At 38.4% G+C, this 17,367-nt stretch overlaps 1 protein-coding gene across 1 annotated transcript; it reads left to right on the forward strand.

Annotated features, from left to right (window-relative positions):
* The first annotated feature begins 839 nt into the window (after window positions 1-839).
* Window positions 840-10,996, forward strand: cetp (cholesteryl ester transfer protein, plasma). Its single transcript, XM_084734899.1, has 17 exons — window positions 840-1,308; window positions 2,236-2,350; window positions 2,443-2,574; window positions 3,105-3,175; window positions 5,401-5,488; window positions 5,603-5,672; window positions 6,473-6,533; window positions 6,709-6,800; window positions 7,473-7,572; window positions 8,002-8,081; window positions 8,287-8,337; window positions 8,444-8,596; window positions 9,163-9,230; window positions 9,478-9,520; window positions 10,046-10,118; window positions 10,694-10,779; window positions 10,888-10,996. The coding sequence occupies exons 1-17, from the start codon at window positions 1,161-1,163 to the stop codon at window positions 10,963-10,965; spliced, it is 1,509 nt and encodes a 502-aa protein (XP_084591025.1). The 5' UTR covers window positions 840-1,160; the 3' UTR covers window positions 10,966-10,996.
* Window positions 10,997-17,367: the final 6,371 nt, after the last annotated feature.

Raw genomic sequence — 17,367 nt, forward strand, 5'->3', positions numbered from 1 at the left:
AGAGGGGGAGACAAACAGTACCTTGTGGATTAGAATAATAATGCATTTGCAGCTCTCAACTGGATCAGTTACTCCTGCTGTTGGGGCCCTGATGACCCCAAGTCCCCGCCTATGACACCCTTATCTAGATCAGTTACTCCTTTTGTTGTTATCTCTGGTCTGTCTCTGTGTCCTACTGTTCCTCCCCTTTCATCCCAAACTGCACTCATTCAGCCGGGCGGTTTGTAGGAGAACAAATAGACTCATTAGAATCACCACCAGGGAATGAATAGTTTACAGTCAGCTTCTGTATCTGGTTTCCCTGTGAGGCAGCACTTGTTGAAAGAGTGTTCAGACAAAGTTAAAGCTGTGTTTTACAGCTGTTGAGAACAGGGGAAGGAGAATAAGTTGAGATAAGTGAACAGATTTGGATTCATCACTAGCAAGCTGACTAACTGTGCTGTGAAGAGTTTCTGATCATTTCAAAGTCATCTTTGTGTGGTATGTATACTGGTTGTGATGACTGTTGACTGACATTTTCATGAAACCTCTAAGCTGGAGTGTTAAAAATCTAAAAATCAGTTGACATGAAATGTTTCTGCATGCAGCATCTTTTCAGTGCTATTATGTCTGCTTATCCTTCATTTGCTATTTTTTAAGCCTGTTCTAGTTTCTTTAATTAAATCCATATGAAGAGAAAAGCCCTTAAATGTCTTTACTAAATACTTTACTTAAGAGTTTGTGTATCTACCTGAGGTTTTGTGGCACTCACATTATAGAATGGGTTGTACTTTGACTAGTTTACTCTAGGAGATCTTGTGCAAAAGATAAATCTGAGTCAGTGTTTGTCCTCTGTGGGCTGTGGGCAGAATTGTTTGTAAAAGTTTAGAAGTAAGAACCGAGAAGAGTCCAAAAGGACTGGCTGAAATTTTCATAGTTCCATGTTTGTGAGGGCAAAGCAGCCAAAGCTCATGGGAAAAAAAGAAGAATTTTAGAGGCTCTGGACCTGAAGTGAGATTGGATAAGACGCTGATTAAACTTGTGTAACAGCTCTCCACCATGTAGTGAGTCAGTCATACCAGACAGAAACGTACACTTTCAGACTTTCACTGAACTGCAAACAGTCCACAGGGTTGCAAACCTCAGCTGGCTCTCGGTGAGGTGAAATATCCACATGCACAATGCCTCGTGATGTTTGCCCACCACTGCTGCTCCTGCCGCTGTTCCTATCCATGTTTGGGGTGTCCCACGCCTGCCTGCAGGATCCCACTTCAGCCTACAGATTCACCGGAGCCGTGTGTCGCCTCACCTACCCTGCGGCTGTTGTGTGTGAGTGGGACTTTGACCCTGTTGTGGTATTTAATCTTTTTAACCAATCATCGTTTTATGTTAAAACCAAACAAAAAGTCATGGTGGATTTCATACCAGTGGTGATGTTAGTGTAAATGATTCTCAAAACCACAATTCCCCACAATCACTGATGCTCATTATCTCCTTCCTGCTTCAAAATAATGTTCCAATTTCTTTAAAGATGTAAAACATGTTGGGAAGAATTTTTCCAGGGAAAATTCAACACTCTTCCTTCTAACGTTTAGCCAGAATTTAAAGAGTTTAAAACAGTTTGGAGACAACCAATCTTGTCAAGGATGGCTGCATTTGTTTGCATACACAAATAGTTAAATGGTTAGGTACTGTTATATTTGAAAACGAAAACGAAAAACGAAAAGATCTGAGGTGGGTACAGTCTTGTTTGCTTTATTTAACTCTACATTTATTTGCTTTTTTAAAATAATCTTAAGTGAACAAAATTTGTACATTCAAACAAACACACTTGGGTGAAAACTGCAATAAAAGCAAAAATAAAATATTGCTGGCACACATTACAAATGTATAATTTACATTCACTCTGTATATGCAGCACATGCCCTTACAGTCTTCATGGCTTTCTTATTATTACAGGATTTAATTGTTTTGATATATTATTCAAAATCTTTATAAAAACACACTAAAAGGGGCTTTTGGCTAGTAAACCTGCATGTATGTATATAGAATTTATCCAGTATAATCATTCCAGTTATAAGATAAGCCTTTTCCTCCAATTTTCAGACATGTCGTAATTGAAGAAACCAAACATACTAATAAAATAAAGCAAAGTCTCTGTTCAATTCTCACACAAGGGTTGATAAGGAGTATACACAGTTTCGTATGTGTTTTAAGAGTCTGTGCCGTCTGTCTGTGTTTCTGTGCCTCTGGCAGTGAACGAGAAAACCACTAAAGTGATTGAGGCAGCGTTCCAACATGCCAGATACCCAAGTATGAAGGGAGAGAAATCCCTGCTCTTTATAGGCACAGTCAAATATGGCCTGGACAAGTAAGAGCATGCACACATATACATGTAAACACACATACACAGATGGACACACAGAATATCATAACATCATGTAATGCTCCTCCATTGACCAGTTTGGAGATTCACAACCTGTCGATTGGTCGGAGTGAATTTGAACTGCGTCCAGGTGAAGGCATTGGCATGGAAATAAACAACGTGTCCGCAGTCTTCAGAGGGACCATCCAGTATGGATACGGCAGCTGGCTGTGAGTCTGAGTGACCAACAACATCCCACAACACATCATTGACCTTTCACATGGCAGCCATATTGATTATCAGATAGTAGGGATAAACACCAGTACTCAGTGGTAAAGAGTCCTCTACTACTTTACCAGCAATGAAGTGTCATTAAGGCTGCCCTACATGCTAAAAAATGAGTTGGTCTTCACTTGCTTTTAGATGGCTAAACAGGTAATAGTTGCCTTATAGTTGTGTGTTTTTATTATGGAGATGTAATAGTTGTACTTCAAATCACACAATAAAACTATTTTAATCTAAACCAGGAATTGAAACTGTTCCATCAGAAATGCATTAAAACTTTCTGTGTGCAGCCTAATTAAGGTCCCATTCCATTTAGTGTAGCAGTGCTTTTCCAGTGAGCCAACATAAACAATATCACGTCAAAATGGTGGAAAAGGTCTATTAGAGGATGTCCAGCTGTGGTGACATCACCTTCCTTATACCAAGATGGTTTGTGTTTACTTGCCATTTAAATTTGCTTTTCTTTTTCATCTAGAGTCAACGTTGCACATTCAATTGACTTTGAAATCGAGTCTCAGATCGATCTTGGAATCAACCCCAAACTTTGTAAGTACCTTGTTTTATACATGTCCTCAGGGAGTGTGCCTTGATAGAACCGGTGTAAAAACAGGTCTGGTACAGGCACTGGGACATCTGATTTTTGCTAACATGACACCAACTAAATGATTTTGCAAAGAATTATCTCCTGTTGAGCACAGGAAGCCTAGCCACAGAAAATAGTGTGAACCAAGATGTGCTTTGTTCACCTTCATTCAAATGCAGTCAATGCAGCCTAATCCTAAACTATGCTGAAGAACTAACATGGTTCCATTCTTTCTTGTTACCTCTGCTGCCTCATTCTTAAAGGTCAGCAAACACCTTCACACTGAGCCCTGATTTTCCCGTCTATGGTGTGGTTGATGGTTAGATGTTAGACGTAGTAAATGGTTTGGTGTCATGATCTTTTTTTGTTTCTGTTCAAACAGTGAATAATTAGATGAACCACTGTGGGACTTTATTTCTGACAATATGTACCATAGTTAAAGGCAAGAGACAAATCATTTTTTGTTCTCATTTGATTTGTGACATGAAGTACATATATGAATATTATGAGTTTAAACAATTAAAACTGTTACCAGTGAAATATGTAATCAGAAAGACTACACACCCAGCAGTGATGTCACTCATTTTCCATTCAACCAAACCTTGTAGAGCCAGTCCTGCATATTAACTCAAATCAAACCAACTAACACTCCACAGCAGCACAAAACCTTTAACCTGCTACACCAACATGTACCCTGACTCAGCTAAGCAGGTGTGGGCTTGGCTATTTCCTGGATGTGAGAATTGATGGTGGTGTCCTGGAAAAACTCCCAAACAGAGAAGGGAAAATCAGCACACCAAAAGGCTCCCCTTTAAATTATTTATTCGTGTGATGTTTCAAGCTCCAGGCTCTTCCCCAGTTTGCTTTTGTATGTACAGAGAGTCGCCATCTTAAGTACCCATAATTCATCATACGTCTACCATGTGATATAGTAGGTATAACGAACCTTGGAAATTACATTATAAATGTCCACACCCATCAGAGAAATATCAACTTTTCAAAGAAAAAAAAAGGAAATCATTTTGAAAAATGAACAGAAATTGTATAGATCTATAATGAATACTTTCCATAGGATTCTTGTTATACAAACACCTGTGTTCTGACCAAATATAGATCTATAATGAACACCTTTGAATATTTCAAACTGAGTTCATATATACCAATCTTTTCATAGTATATATATACCAGTCTTTTCAGAAAAATATTGGTTCACAATAAACACACAGACATGTATAAACAGGTCAATACATACAGTACAAAATATTACTAAATATACAAAAGTATATACATATACATATATATATGTACCCCCAATGGATTATTACTCCAAATAAGACTAGATAGCTGTCATATGTACTAACTATTAGAGGTGCCTCTGTCTATTTATTGTATTCAGTTGAGGATGTAACACCAGATGTATAAGGCAGAACCTTTAAAGATCAAAGAGGTACAGTACAGGATGTTCATTCACATAAATGGTCCAGTATCAAAGTTCACACTGAGGTGTTTTGAAGCCGTATTCAGACGTTCTCGTTTTAATAACACAGGTATGCAGATCTCTCTCTCTGTTCAGCTATCTTTATGATCCAACACCCGTCCCATTTGGTTTATGGATGTGTGTGTCTTTTTCAATTTTTCATTTCCACATTGTAATTGGCTCAATGTTTCGCTCCCTCTTCACGCTACAAGCTGATGTGTGGTGACCGTACTGGTCCAAAATCACTGCCGTGCCTCACCCGGGTGTGTGCTGCACATTGGTGGTTGTGGCAAGTTTGTCACCTAATGTTTGCCCCAATTGCCTAACAATGTGAAGCACTTTGAGTGTCTCAGATAAAGTGTTATATTAATGTAATCTTTTACTTTTATCATCATTATTACAGCAGCAGCTCTCAACATCAGATTATTATATTTTCACCCCTGGTGAAATATGCCAAAGTGATGGCCACGTTGATGCTGGTGAATCATTTGTCTGATTCATGTCACAGTTCAAACAAGTTCAAAAAATTATTTGTCTCTCTCTGTTAAAAACTGTACATATTCTTTCTGAAATAAGGTCAAACTAGGGACACCGAAAAGGGGATGGACTTCAGCTCTCTACAAAGAGATACACCAACTAACTATGTTTTATCTTCTCCTCCTTATATGTCCTCTCACATGATTTCTGTTATGTGTCTGTCTCCTCTGTCAGACTGTGGAAAAGGGAAGGTAGCAGCAGACACATCAGACTGTTACCTGAATTTTCACAAGCTCCAACTACATCTGCAGGGCGACAAAGAGTAAGTGACAAAACTGACCACTGACTGACTGTCAACAGTAGAACAGAAGAAGCATCTGCTTTAAATAATCACAGTGTGTGACCCTGCTCATGTGTGTTTCCTGTTGTTGATCAGACCAAACTGGCTAAAAAAGCTTTTCACCGACTTCATCACCTTCACTGTGAAACTGGCCATAAAGGGACAGGTGAGGGCCAGAGATACTTTTACTCATCACTCTTCAGCCGACCAAATGTAAACATTTATTTAAAGGTCCAGTGTGGAAGATTTATGGTGGGGTTATTTGCAGAAGATGGCAGAAGTGAAATAGAATATAAGTATGTTGTCATTTGTAGAGTTGAAAACTCTGAAACAGATCGCATCATAAAATGCCTCTGATCTGTCCAGAATGCTGGTATCAGTGAGTAAACGTGTCTGTGTGACCCAAGATCATGTAATTTATTAACACCAAAACTGAACCTTGCTACTTCCCAGCAGAACCCCTATGTCAATTTTCCCAGGATGGCAAAGTCATATTCTGTGGTGGTCATACTCTTTATATATTTGCTCCTTTTCGAAAGGGTTTAGGAAAATTATAACAATCATATCACACCATTACAGAGTTAGTAGTACAGAGCTATTAAAAATTATAGTTTTAACAAACAGGTATCAGATTGTTACTCGGTATTGGCCAATACACAAAGTTTGGATATTAGAATCAGTATCAGGAAGGAAAAAAAATCCTTTCCTTCATCATTTCCTTAGAATCAGCCTTTGATAGAAGGTTCCGGTCAGCCTCCACAGTGGCTGCCATGTTTCTCTGCCATGTTTCTACAGATGCCACTTTAAGTTCTCCTACACATTTTGAAGAGGAGAGTAAGAGGAGGTGTTCACAGTATGCATGTTCGCTGCTAGATGTCACCATATCCTGCACGCTGGTCCTTTAACTGGCAACAAACTGATGATTAGCGTGTTGACGTCCTCTGATGAGTCTGTTCTCACATGCAGATTTGTAAGGAGATCAACAAGGTGGCAAATATACTGGCTGACTTCATTCAAGACACAGCAGGTGTGTGCACATCTGTTTGTATGAGTGAAAAACATCTTTATATCTTTTAGAAATCACAGTTGTTTGGTTTTCTGCATGTACCCATATATTTGACAATTTGTGTAAATTAAATCAATGTAAAATTAATAATAATAATAATAATAATAATAATTCTGTGTTGTGTGTGTGTTTACAGAACATTTCCTCACTGATGGAGACATCAGTGTGGATATTGGTGTAAATGCTGCTCCTGTCATCACTGCTAACTACATTGAATCATACCACAAGGTAAATAACACCTTGTAAATACAGTCACAACAATATCCTATTCAAGTTATGTTTTTAACTGCATCAGAAGAAGCGTTGTCTTATCTTTAACTAAGGTGAGATGTATGAAACATGTTTTACAGGAGAAGAAGAAAATTGTCTGAGGTGCCATGTTTGCTCAACTGTTATTGGAGCACAGAGTAAAAAGGAACGGGACTTAGGAAGGGTCAGATGCACATGTTGGCTCACTGGGAAGGCTCTGCTACACTAAATGGAATGTTTCCATCCAGTTTAAACACCAAAGCTGGGAGACAGATCTTTGTCAGTGCAGCTATATTGATATTATAGTAGAATAACCACAAGTGTCACCAATGACACTGACTGAAGTCCTGTTCCATTTAGTGCAGCAGGAGCCTTTCCAGTGAGCCAATAGCAGCACTCTGACTCTGCCTGACCTGAATGGAACAGAACCCAAATTAGTATAAGTGGCAATACCTGTGTTTACCCTAATTCTAATGTTATGTCATCGCCAGTGAAAGTGCAGCTCTTGTTCAGCGTCCTGTTCACCTTAACAATTATTGTAGCCTCTCCTCTCTTTCATACTTAAAGAGCATCAGTAGTTCCAGGTTTTAAGAGTTCACACTGGACCGTACATGTAGTTAAGAATCTTAAGTTGTCTCTCTGTTCCTCCAGGGGCTGATGAAGTACAACAACACTGTGGCGGTCATCAATGCATCTGTTTTCCATCCCAGTCATCTGACTGAAAACAAAATGCTCTACTTTTGGTTGTCAGGTCAGTAGTTGCTTTTGCATTTTCTTTTGAAGTTTGGAAGTTCATGTATGTTAGAGAAGAACGGGGTTGATAGGGTGATAGGGTGATAGGGTTGAGTTAGTTGTGTATAGTTTAAACAGCTCATTTTAGGTTAGCATCTCCTCAGGATCTGTGTGTGGTAAGACTGTGTAGAAACAAGATTTTGTAAGAAATATATATTACACCACACTTTACTCAAATGCCAACCGTTGTCTCTGAATTTTCACAGCCATGGCTGATAAAATATTAAGAATAATCTGTACATCTATTCAAAGCACAACCTCCATGAAACCTAACGTATAGATTCAGTAAGAAATAATTTCACACTTCCGCAGTATGTTAGCCAAACTAGGTAGTGTATTTGTGCTTAAAATCTTGTGTTGTACTGCCATAATTTGTGTTTAACCCCAGACCAGATCTTTAACCCCATGATAAGTGCTGCCCACCAAGATGGCCGTTTCCAACTCAACATCTCTGGAGCAGAGCTCACTGTGAGTACATCACCATCAAATATGGCTGGTAAAATATCCAGGGAGGATGCATTTCTATCCTGCATATGGGAAAAAATGCAGCAAAAATAAAGTACACTAATAAGCCTGTTCATCTTTCCTCATGAAATCTAGATGACACACACTTAAATAGCTGTTTTTTACTCTTTCGTTGGGTCACATATTCTATTTCTGACTGTGATTTCAGGAACTTTTCAAGGCAGATCTCTCTAGTGCCATGCCAGAATTTATAAGAAAGGTAACATGGAAAACCTCCTCATCCCTGCGCTCTCCTAAATACAAACACCTGTGTACACTTGTGTCAGGTCAGATATTTTTTTGTGTGTGTGTGTGTGTGTGTTCAGTGTTTGCTGGAATCAAGCTCTCCAGTGCTGAGAGTGTGGAGCTCATCTGTTCCCTTCGTTAACACCTCCACCGTCGGGACATCTGTCTGGGTGAAGGCCTCTGGGCAGCTCTTCTGTGAGAGTCAGAGCACACCAACACTCTTCTTTGAAACGGTACGTTGCCGCTTACTTTGGGACAGGACATTTCTGAAAATGTTCTGTCCCAAAATAAAATTTTGTGCGCAGCATCACACAGTAAAATGCTTACTCCTCAGCAGTTACTACAATTTTGTAAATCCTTGAACTAACCATGATATTCAGTGATGACATAAACTTTGTGCTTCAGTTTCACTGCTGGGAGGTGAACAGTTTCAGTGAAGGGAAACAGTGGACCAACATACTTAAAATTCCATTATTATGTCACTAGCATGTCTGATGTGCAAACTGTATCCTGTACTGTTTTTTGTAGCATTTGATATGGTGAAATTGTGACATCTGCTGGGCAATGCTTAGTGTTGCATTTAAATTGAGTGATAAAAAATCAAGACCCTGATGAAACAGTCAGAATATAAGAGGTCCCAATTATAGTAACTCTACAGTCTATGACTTTAAGCATAGCATCTGATCAACAAGGTGAAAGTGGAATGACACCTGAGGGTTTGGTACATTGTACATGTCATACAGTAAGAGTCATGTGAGTGTGTTTGAGTGACGTTTCTTTCTTTGTTTTTGATTTCTAGAATGTGGCCATAGTCGTCACAGCTTCCTACGCTGACAAAAAACTCTTCCTGCAGGGTAACCAGACAGAGTAAGACCTTTCTTATTGATCTGTTTTTAAATAACTTGCCTGCAGAGTTGAAGATGCAACATGATACACAGGTTGCGGACTCGTGTTCTATACCGGGGTTCAGCCTGCCACCTTCTGCCTCTAATACTACTATTCTTTTCAGTTCATCACTGAATATGTAGTTTTGTATATTCTGCACCATAACAAGCTCAGTTCATAATCCATGTCCTGTGCCTGGTGTGTGACTCTGATCTTGCTTCCTCTCTAGGGTCGTCATAATCCAAGCCGAGTTGCCCTCACAAAATCAACCGGTAAGATTTTTGAGTTTATTTGTATTCTATAGTTTAAAGCTGCACAAGTGGATTTTTCACAATGACCCATAATCTTACAGGAAATTATTTGAGAAGCAGTTGAATTGCAGCTGCATTACATCTACAGAGCCCCAGCTTCCAAAACTTTTACTTCATCCTGAGACAATTTGTGCTTTACTGTGAAATTTTTTTTCAAGTGTCCAACCAGCATCAACATGGAGAAAACTTCTTGCAAGTGTCCTTCAAAATAAAAGTGCTGTCCCCAAAAATGCCAACAAAAATTGCACAAATTGACCTTGATCAGTAACTGTATGTGTGTGTTGTGAGTTAAAGTAACACATAAAAAAGTATTCTATTATTCCTTTGATACTAATTAGTAATCAGTAAGAGAACACAAAGGTTTTGCACAAGGGCACAAACTTTTTTTTCCTTCCCATTTAGATGTTTTTTGTCCGTGTCATTGTTAAAATAATCCTGATGTTTTCATGTGTGGACGTGTTCAGTCAGCTGTCCCTCTGTTTGCAGCTGGTGGATGAGACACAGGTGGAGTTCATCAGAGAAGCTGTGGAGAAGACAGGCATCCCCAAGGTCCTATCTGGTAAGAGACAGAGAAACATGGACAGATATTGAAGTATTCAACATTAATGTTGCAAGAAAAATACAATATGGACATGACTAATTACATATTGAAGAAGAAAAAAACATTCACAAAGAGGATGTGCCGCTTCAACAGGCAACTGAACCTCGTTTTGCAATTATTACTGTACCATTTTTTTTTAAATTAGCCACATCTGCTAGACTCATTTAAACCAGGAGCTCTCAGCATTGTATAACTTAAAGCCCACTTCAGGTTGTCTCCCAAATCACTGTTTCATTCCAAACAAAGATCTATTCTGTGTCACTGCATCCAAGGGAATGTTGGCTAGCTAACAGGAGCAAAACATGATTATTTGTACCTGATGATGTGGCATAATTGGTATGGTAATATTTAAGCATAACTGGTCACTGAAGTTGTGTACTTAAATTTAATGTTTTTTATTAATATGAATTCTTTTTCACATTTAGATATTAAATAATAGCTTTGTAAACTGACAAAAATGTTGCATTATGTTTTAATTCCAGTTGTGTAAAAGAGGTTAATATAATGTAATGCATTTGTGGTTTGTGTTCCAGTTCTTGAGGTTGAGCTAACCAGGCTGTTGGACAAACAGGGAACTAATTTATTCGACATCTTTAACCCAGTGGTGCTTCCGAGAGACGTGAGTGTTTGCGCTTCTTCTTTTCTTCTTCTTTTTTTTTTTTTTCATGTGTTACTTGCCACTGTTTGTGTTTCATTCTCTTCTTCTCTTTCTCTCTCCGTCCTGCAGGGCTTTGTGGTGATTGAGATGGATTTTGGTTTCCCTCATCACCTTCTGGTTGAGTTCCTCAAGAAGACACTACAGTAACTGGGAAACCATTAATAAACATTTACAGACACTTTTGCTTTTAAAAATGTTTTTCTGTAGAAAATTTACCATTTGCAGTTTGCAGTGATGACCAACATGCATAAACAGAACATGTCTTTATTGTATCATAGTACCACATTTTGATTGTGATCATTTTGGTGTATTTTAACTAGTGATGGGCAGTGATAAATTAATCAGTATATTGTTACTTTTACAATAATAAGTAGTGTAAGGAATTACAATTTCCAAAACAATAATTATATTACAGTTATTATTTCAAGTAACTTTGACTGAAGTAGGCTATTCTATGACATGTATGTACAGCAGTTCAAGGCAGGTTATGTCAGCTGTGAGCCAAAAATCTAATCTAAAGGATGGAGGGTGAGGGAAGGAGGCATGCTTTCCACAGTTGGAGGCTTTGTCATTAGTTTGAGTTTGTTTGGCTCTTCCAGAGACAAAATATGTGGTGAAAGAATGTAATTAGAAGGTCACGCTCAGAGAGGTCGACTTTGTTTCCACCACAGCTGACATCTGGACAGCTGAAGACAAAAGTTTTTTCTGAGTGTAACAGTTCACTGCATCAGCAAGTTTAACATTAGAGCGCAACAAGGCTGCCAGAAAGGTACAAAAGTAATATAGTAATATAATGAGTAATACAACTAATTACTTTTGATTCCAAGTAATAAGTAAAGTAATGTTATTACTTTTTAAAGGAGCAATAAGTAAAACGTTACCCGTTACACTTGCTGAGTCACTTGCCCAACATTATTTTTGACTAATGTTTTATTCAGATAAAACAACTTGCTCAGCCCTTTTTGTAAAATTGAAATAACAAAACTCAACACTGATGTTCTCTTTTCCACTGGTGACTGACCATGATGAGTGCATGTCATGACACCACATTTGGTAAAGAATAAAACATTTGGAGGTGTTCTCTTTTAAATGGGTAAAATGTTTAATTCTGGTTATTCATTTAGTGTATTTGCTGTGTGTAACAATAGCATTAAGTAAGCAGTTTTATATTGATACATTTGCTTTATTTTCAGATCACTAGATGTTTTTCTTTGTCTTTGTGGGGGCAGGGAGGGCAATAAAAAACTAATAATCAGCAGGTGTGTAAGTGATTAGCATAGTGGTAGAAAGTAACTGAGTATATTTTCTTAAGTACAGTCCTTCAGTAATTTTTTACTTATTTACTTATACTTGAGTATTTCCATTTTCTGCTACTTTTACATTTTGGAAGCCATTGTTGCATTTTTCACCCCACCAAATCTGATAACTTAAGTTACTAGTCACTTTGCAGATTTGTTGTAAATCATTGTATTAAAAAAAGTGATTAAAACTTACCCAACTCTGCCCTTTAGATTTATTTGCCTGTTCTGTCATCAGCTGTATGTGCCACTAGGTGGCTCTGTTGGACTACAATCAACATGGCACCTGTGTACTCAGATTTCAGTCAAAAGCTGAGACAAAGAAGGAAGAAGAATGCACAAGAACCAAAAGTGACAATGTTTTTTTAATGTAACTATTTACATAAATAAAGTAATATTATGTGGAGACTAGAGAATTCAGCAATGTAGGTGTGTGCAGTGATGGAGAATGTTGTCTGCTGAAAACAAAGTAGACCAAAAGTAGACCCGTTTTCCAACCCAGCAGCCCTGCTGAACCTCCCCTCATCTCCTCTGATGACCTCTGATGACCTCTAATGACCTCTGGCTTCTTCCTAGGAGAGAAGAGCACAAACCAAGCAAATGAAACCGGTCAGACTTGCATAACTCTGGAGAGGCATATCAGGAAGTGGGAGGGCCTGTCACAGCTGCTTGAGTTTTTGAGCTGACACACATTTCTCATTATACTAAATGGCAACTGTTGTATTCAGTTGTAACATGCTGTATAATCAGAACACGACATTAACGAAAGATGCCAATAGCTAAGCTCAGCTGACACTAATACACAGTCAGTTCACAATAAGTATGAGTAATAGTTGTGTGTGTGTGCTTTGAGAGTCAATGTAGTCCCATATATTCACATGCATGAACATCTTTCTAGAATCCATCAGCAAAAATGCTCCTAACGCCATAATCACCACCAAGTGACATGTTTTAACATGACGTCCATTCTTCAGTCCTTTTTTCTCTGCAACATACTTGAACGTACTGTCACAGTTATGTTTCCTGACTCATCCCATTAACCCCAACGATTGTCTATAGAGGAAAATGATCAAAAATATGAATACAAAGCGAGAGATAAACTATTAATAATATGCACAAATTGAACTGTAAAAAGTTACGTTTTAAACTAACTCATAAATGAAAAAGCACTCATACCATAGATGTATACTGCAGATTTGAAGCTGGCAGCTAAGAAACCAACGACTTTCTTGTCATCTCTTAAACTCTCTTGAACACATTTAATAAATGTATTTATGTATTTAGATTTTCTGGGTGTTAATACAGAGATTTTTATGGCTTATTTAACCACCCTTGGCTACACAAAAGTTGAAATATTGCAAATAAATAAATAAAATACAGATTAGGTGAGTTTGGTTTGCTTTGGAGACAATGAGATAACGTGAAAATACGTTGATGCTAACATGGCTGTAGATGTAAACAAGCAACTTGCCTGGGCAAAAAGCCACCAGCTGACCACACCAACTGTTTAGCCTCCCCACTACTCTTTGTCTCTCTGTTAACATTCCTCTACTCTGCATTCTTGCAACTCAGTGTGTCTTTGTGCCAGCAGTGGGAACCAAGGCCTCAGCATGAGTCTGTGATACACACTGACATTCCTCCTTGCTGGTTGACAAGATGTTTGGTCTTTGCAAAAAATAATCATCAGCCAGCAATTTGGGGGCTATTCCTTTCGAAGGAAGTGCTTATCAGGGAAGAGGACAGCACGCAGACAGAAAGACAGAAATATTCCAACCGTCTAAGCTGTGTTCAGTGACCTCCACCCCTTTCCCCCAGTCGCTTGCTGTGACTTCGCATTCCTTTCAGTCCCAAAGCCAACCATAAACACACACTCACTTGAACCCCCCACCACCTTTCTTACCTTCACTTTGACCGATTACCTTGCTGCTTTATTATCACCAGCCAAAAGAATCTTTGGAAAATGAAAGTTGGTGTGACATGAACTATCCTTATTGACAATATCCTGGCATATTTTCATTGTTTAGGGTGAGGTAGCAGAATTTCTCAAGAATGTAGCAGCAGCCTGAATGTGAGCACACTTTTTTAATGATGCCTACTGAAGTGTTACACAATATCCATTCCGTTAATGCAATATGTTTTTGGCTTCCTCCTGTGCATACCACTCACTCTGATTACTGCAGCAACTTCCTCACACATTTTGCAAAGTCAGGTTTTATATTTTACAACCATTGCTTGAGTGAAAACCATGGTGTGTTTTACAATGGAATGTGGCCATTTAGTTAAAGCTGCATGTATATATTTTTGGTCACCAGGGGGCAGAAAAACATCCAAACAAACCATCAAACAACAAATAAGCTTATTTTCCAAAATGACAAACACAAAATGACACAAGTATTCAGTTGGAGTCATGTTTTTGGACCACTGACAAGTCTAAGTCCATTATTCACTTGCCTTTTAACTCTGTTTTGGTCTCCACCAAGAGTGAAAGATTTAGCTCTTTAGATGTACAAGGGCCGGGTAATACTATTAAACTGTTCATCCACATGGGAAAGTATTTATAGTTGTTCCAAATGCCCAGTGACATCATGTCCCCTGTCATAGAGACTCATAGGGGATGATGTCATTTAAATATTAAGATAATGCAGCACATTTACGGACAGTCTATTCTGGAAGATAGTGTTGTGCTTGGTTGCTCATATTGAAGCAGATAGATTCTCCTGTCTTGGATTGAAGTTTATTAGTTGTTGCCATCAGCCTGGGTTTGAGGTTAATAGTCTGGCCATTAGCCAAACCATCAGCCAGGGTTTGAGGTTCTGAGGCAGAACCTCAAACCCTGGCATCTTTCTGCAAACCTGACAAGTCACTGCATTAAGTGGGTGTGAATGTTGCATCATTTTCAGAAAGTTACAGAAATGATCAAACGCTGCACCTCCAATTCTGCACCGCCAGCAACCCATTTCATATTGAACGTAGTAATTTAACTGTGTTAACTTTAAAAATATTGATTGCAGGTGGATAATTCTGGTTTACAGCAAACACTGCATATTTACCTTTACATAACAGGAGGCAGAAATGAAGTCACTGGGTGCATTTGGCTAATAGTGTCCTCTTAGTGGCAACCACTATGACCTTACTGTGCTAAATTTTACTTGAAAAGTTACATATTATATATCCTATAACACCACATAAAGTTTGGGGTTTCTGTGTATGTTGGCTGTGATTTTGGCAATAATCTATTACATTGATATTGACGTCTTAGCATATTTAATTACTGACATACAGAAAAATGTTCTGGGATCCTGTTTTACTGATTGACAAGTGTCTCAGCCTGCTACAGTCAGCTGTGGTGTTGTCTTCTGACTTTAGTACCTGTCAAGTTGGCAGTGGCCAATAAACTTTAATCCAAGCTTTAAAATAATTAATCAGAGGTGATGTCACAGTTGGAAAAGTTTTTTTTTTCTGACAATCTATGGATGAGTATCAGACGTGGCTGTACTGTGGAACTAAGTGGTGTAACGCAACAGTGTATCATGGGTATTTGATTTGCGAATCTCCTCACTGGGTGCAAAGTGCAGGGCAAACCACTGATAAATGCTCTAAAGAGAGTGATCTGGCTAACATCAGTCCAAATGGTATCCAGAATTGCATAAACTTTTCCCGCTTTACTTTGTTGCACAACCCTTTATCTGATCAACTGTTAACAGTGTTCCAGAGCCATGACACCAAAAAAAAGTGAAGGAGACAGCTTGACTGGTCAGCTGGTTGTATGTTATTTTCTACTTATCTAAAAGAAAAAAACAGCTAGTTGCAGCAGGACTGTGACTGGGAATCACATGGAGGTTTTATTGTCTTAATTTCTGAAAATAAAAATGTGTTCTAAGCAGTAAACCTTCATTTAAAAACTGTACAATGTCATGAACTGTGGCTGAAGTGAAACTGCAACGCTTCTGCAAAGTCTCGGACGGCACGGTGTGAAAGGATGCTGCGTTCGCAGCAGTGTGACGTTAGCTAAGGTGATCTTGTCAGTTGTGTATGGATAGTGCAGTTGGCTGCAGCTTCACTCCACCAGGCCAAGTCTGACTCATCACTGCTTTCACTGCAGCATTCAACCGTCTCGCTCCTCTCAGTGTCCATTATCTCAATAAACGTTCCACATAAATCTGTTTTGACTGCCCTGCTGTGTACATCACTGCTGTCCCTAACTTAACACAGACTCTCACATATATAAAACAGGAAGAATACCCAAGTTTGTCAAGATCTTCATACTTGATTGAACATTAAAATCAATTATAGCAGCTTCTTTGGGGTAAAAATGAGATCTAACTCTAAAGAATCTCAAACAGCCTCAGCAATGTTCTTTACATCACTCATTCAAAGTGTTGTATTCGACAAATCAACACTTACGATACTATCTACATGTCTCCAGTAGGTTGGGTGGTTAACCAGTTTGTTCCTCACTGAAATATTTAAACATCCTTTGGAGGAATTTAATAAGGAACTGACCATATTGACCTGCAACTTTAAAGGAATTTAAGTGTATGTTTTTGGCAAAATACAAATTCTATACATGTTTGATTCCAGTGAATAATTTCCAGTGTGAAACATGCTGTCTTCACTTAGAGACTATTTTTACAGAGGAGGACAGAGGACTGGAGCTGAACATTATTATTGATTTTCTTCTTATTATGTCACAGTAAAGACGATCATCAACCTTTTGGATATAAAATGTCATCACTTCAACATCTTATCCTATTAGATATTTGTGTGAAATGTTGTCACAATTAGTGTATAAAATCTTGAGTTATGGCCACAATTTTTTGCATCCAAGTGAACATTTGTGTCACGTCTGAAAAAATTCCCTCAGAGGATTCTCGAGCTCTGTCTAACAGACAAACCAACAGAGCAATATAGGCATCCTTATAGCCATGTCACTAGTGTAGCTAAAAGTTCAAATATCAGATTCTCACTGTGGCTATTAAAATGGCAAAGTGTCAAGTACTGCAAGTCATTGTTGTTCTAATAATAAAAAGCTGTATCATTCCCACATGTGAGAATAACAGCGTCAAGAAGCAGCTCCCTCAGTCAACACAGCTCGTCATCACATTCACCATTATTGCATAAAGAATCCACTCATCAGTCAGTTGTTTTCTCTTTAACCTTTATTTGTGCAAAGCTGAAAAGTAAATTTACAACCAAGATCATTTCTATGCTGCAGCAGTTCACCTGAAACCCTTTAACTTTTACAAAGTAC

Source organism: Lutjanus erythropterus, chromosome 13, assembly GCF_056507025.1.
Source record: "Lutjanus erythropterus isolate fLutEry1 chromosome 13, fLutEry1.hap2, whole genome shotgun sequence".
Lineage (NCBI taxonomy): Eukaryota > Metazoa > Chordata > Actinopteri > Lutjaniformes > Lutjanidae > Lutjanus > Lutjanus erythropterus.

What these genes read in the sequence shown, in the direction of transcription:
- cetp (XM_084734899.1), top strand. Translation starts at nt 1,161, where the DNA reads ATGCCTCGTGATGTTTGCCCACCACTGCTGCTCCTGCCGCTGTTCCTA. An exon ending in CTTCATTCAAGACACAGCAG is followed by an intron (nt 6,534 to 6,708) that starts GTGTGTGCACAT and finishes GTGTGTTTACAG; the next exon opens with AACATTTCCTCACTGATGGA. An exon ending in TGCCCTCACAAAATCAACCG is followed by an intron (nt 9,521 to 10,045) that starts GTAAGATTTTTG and finishes CTCTGTTTGCAG; the next exon opens with CTGGTGGATGAGACACAGGT.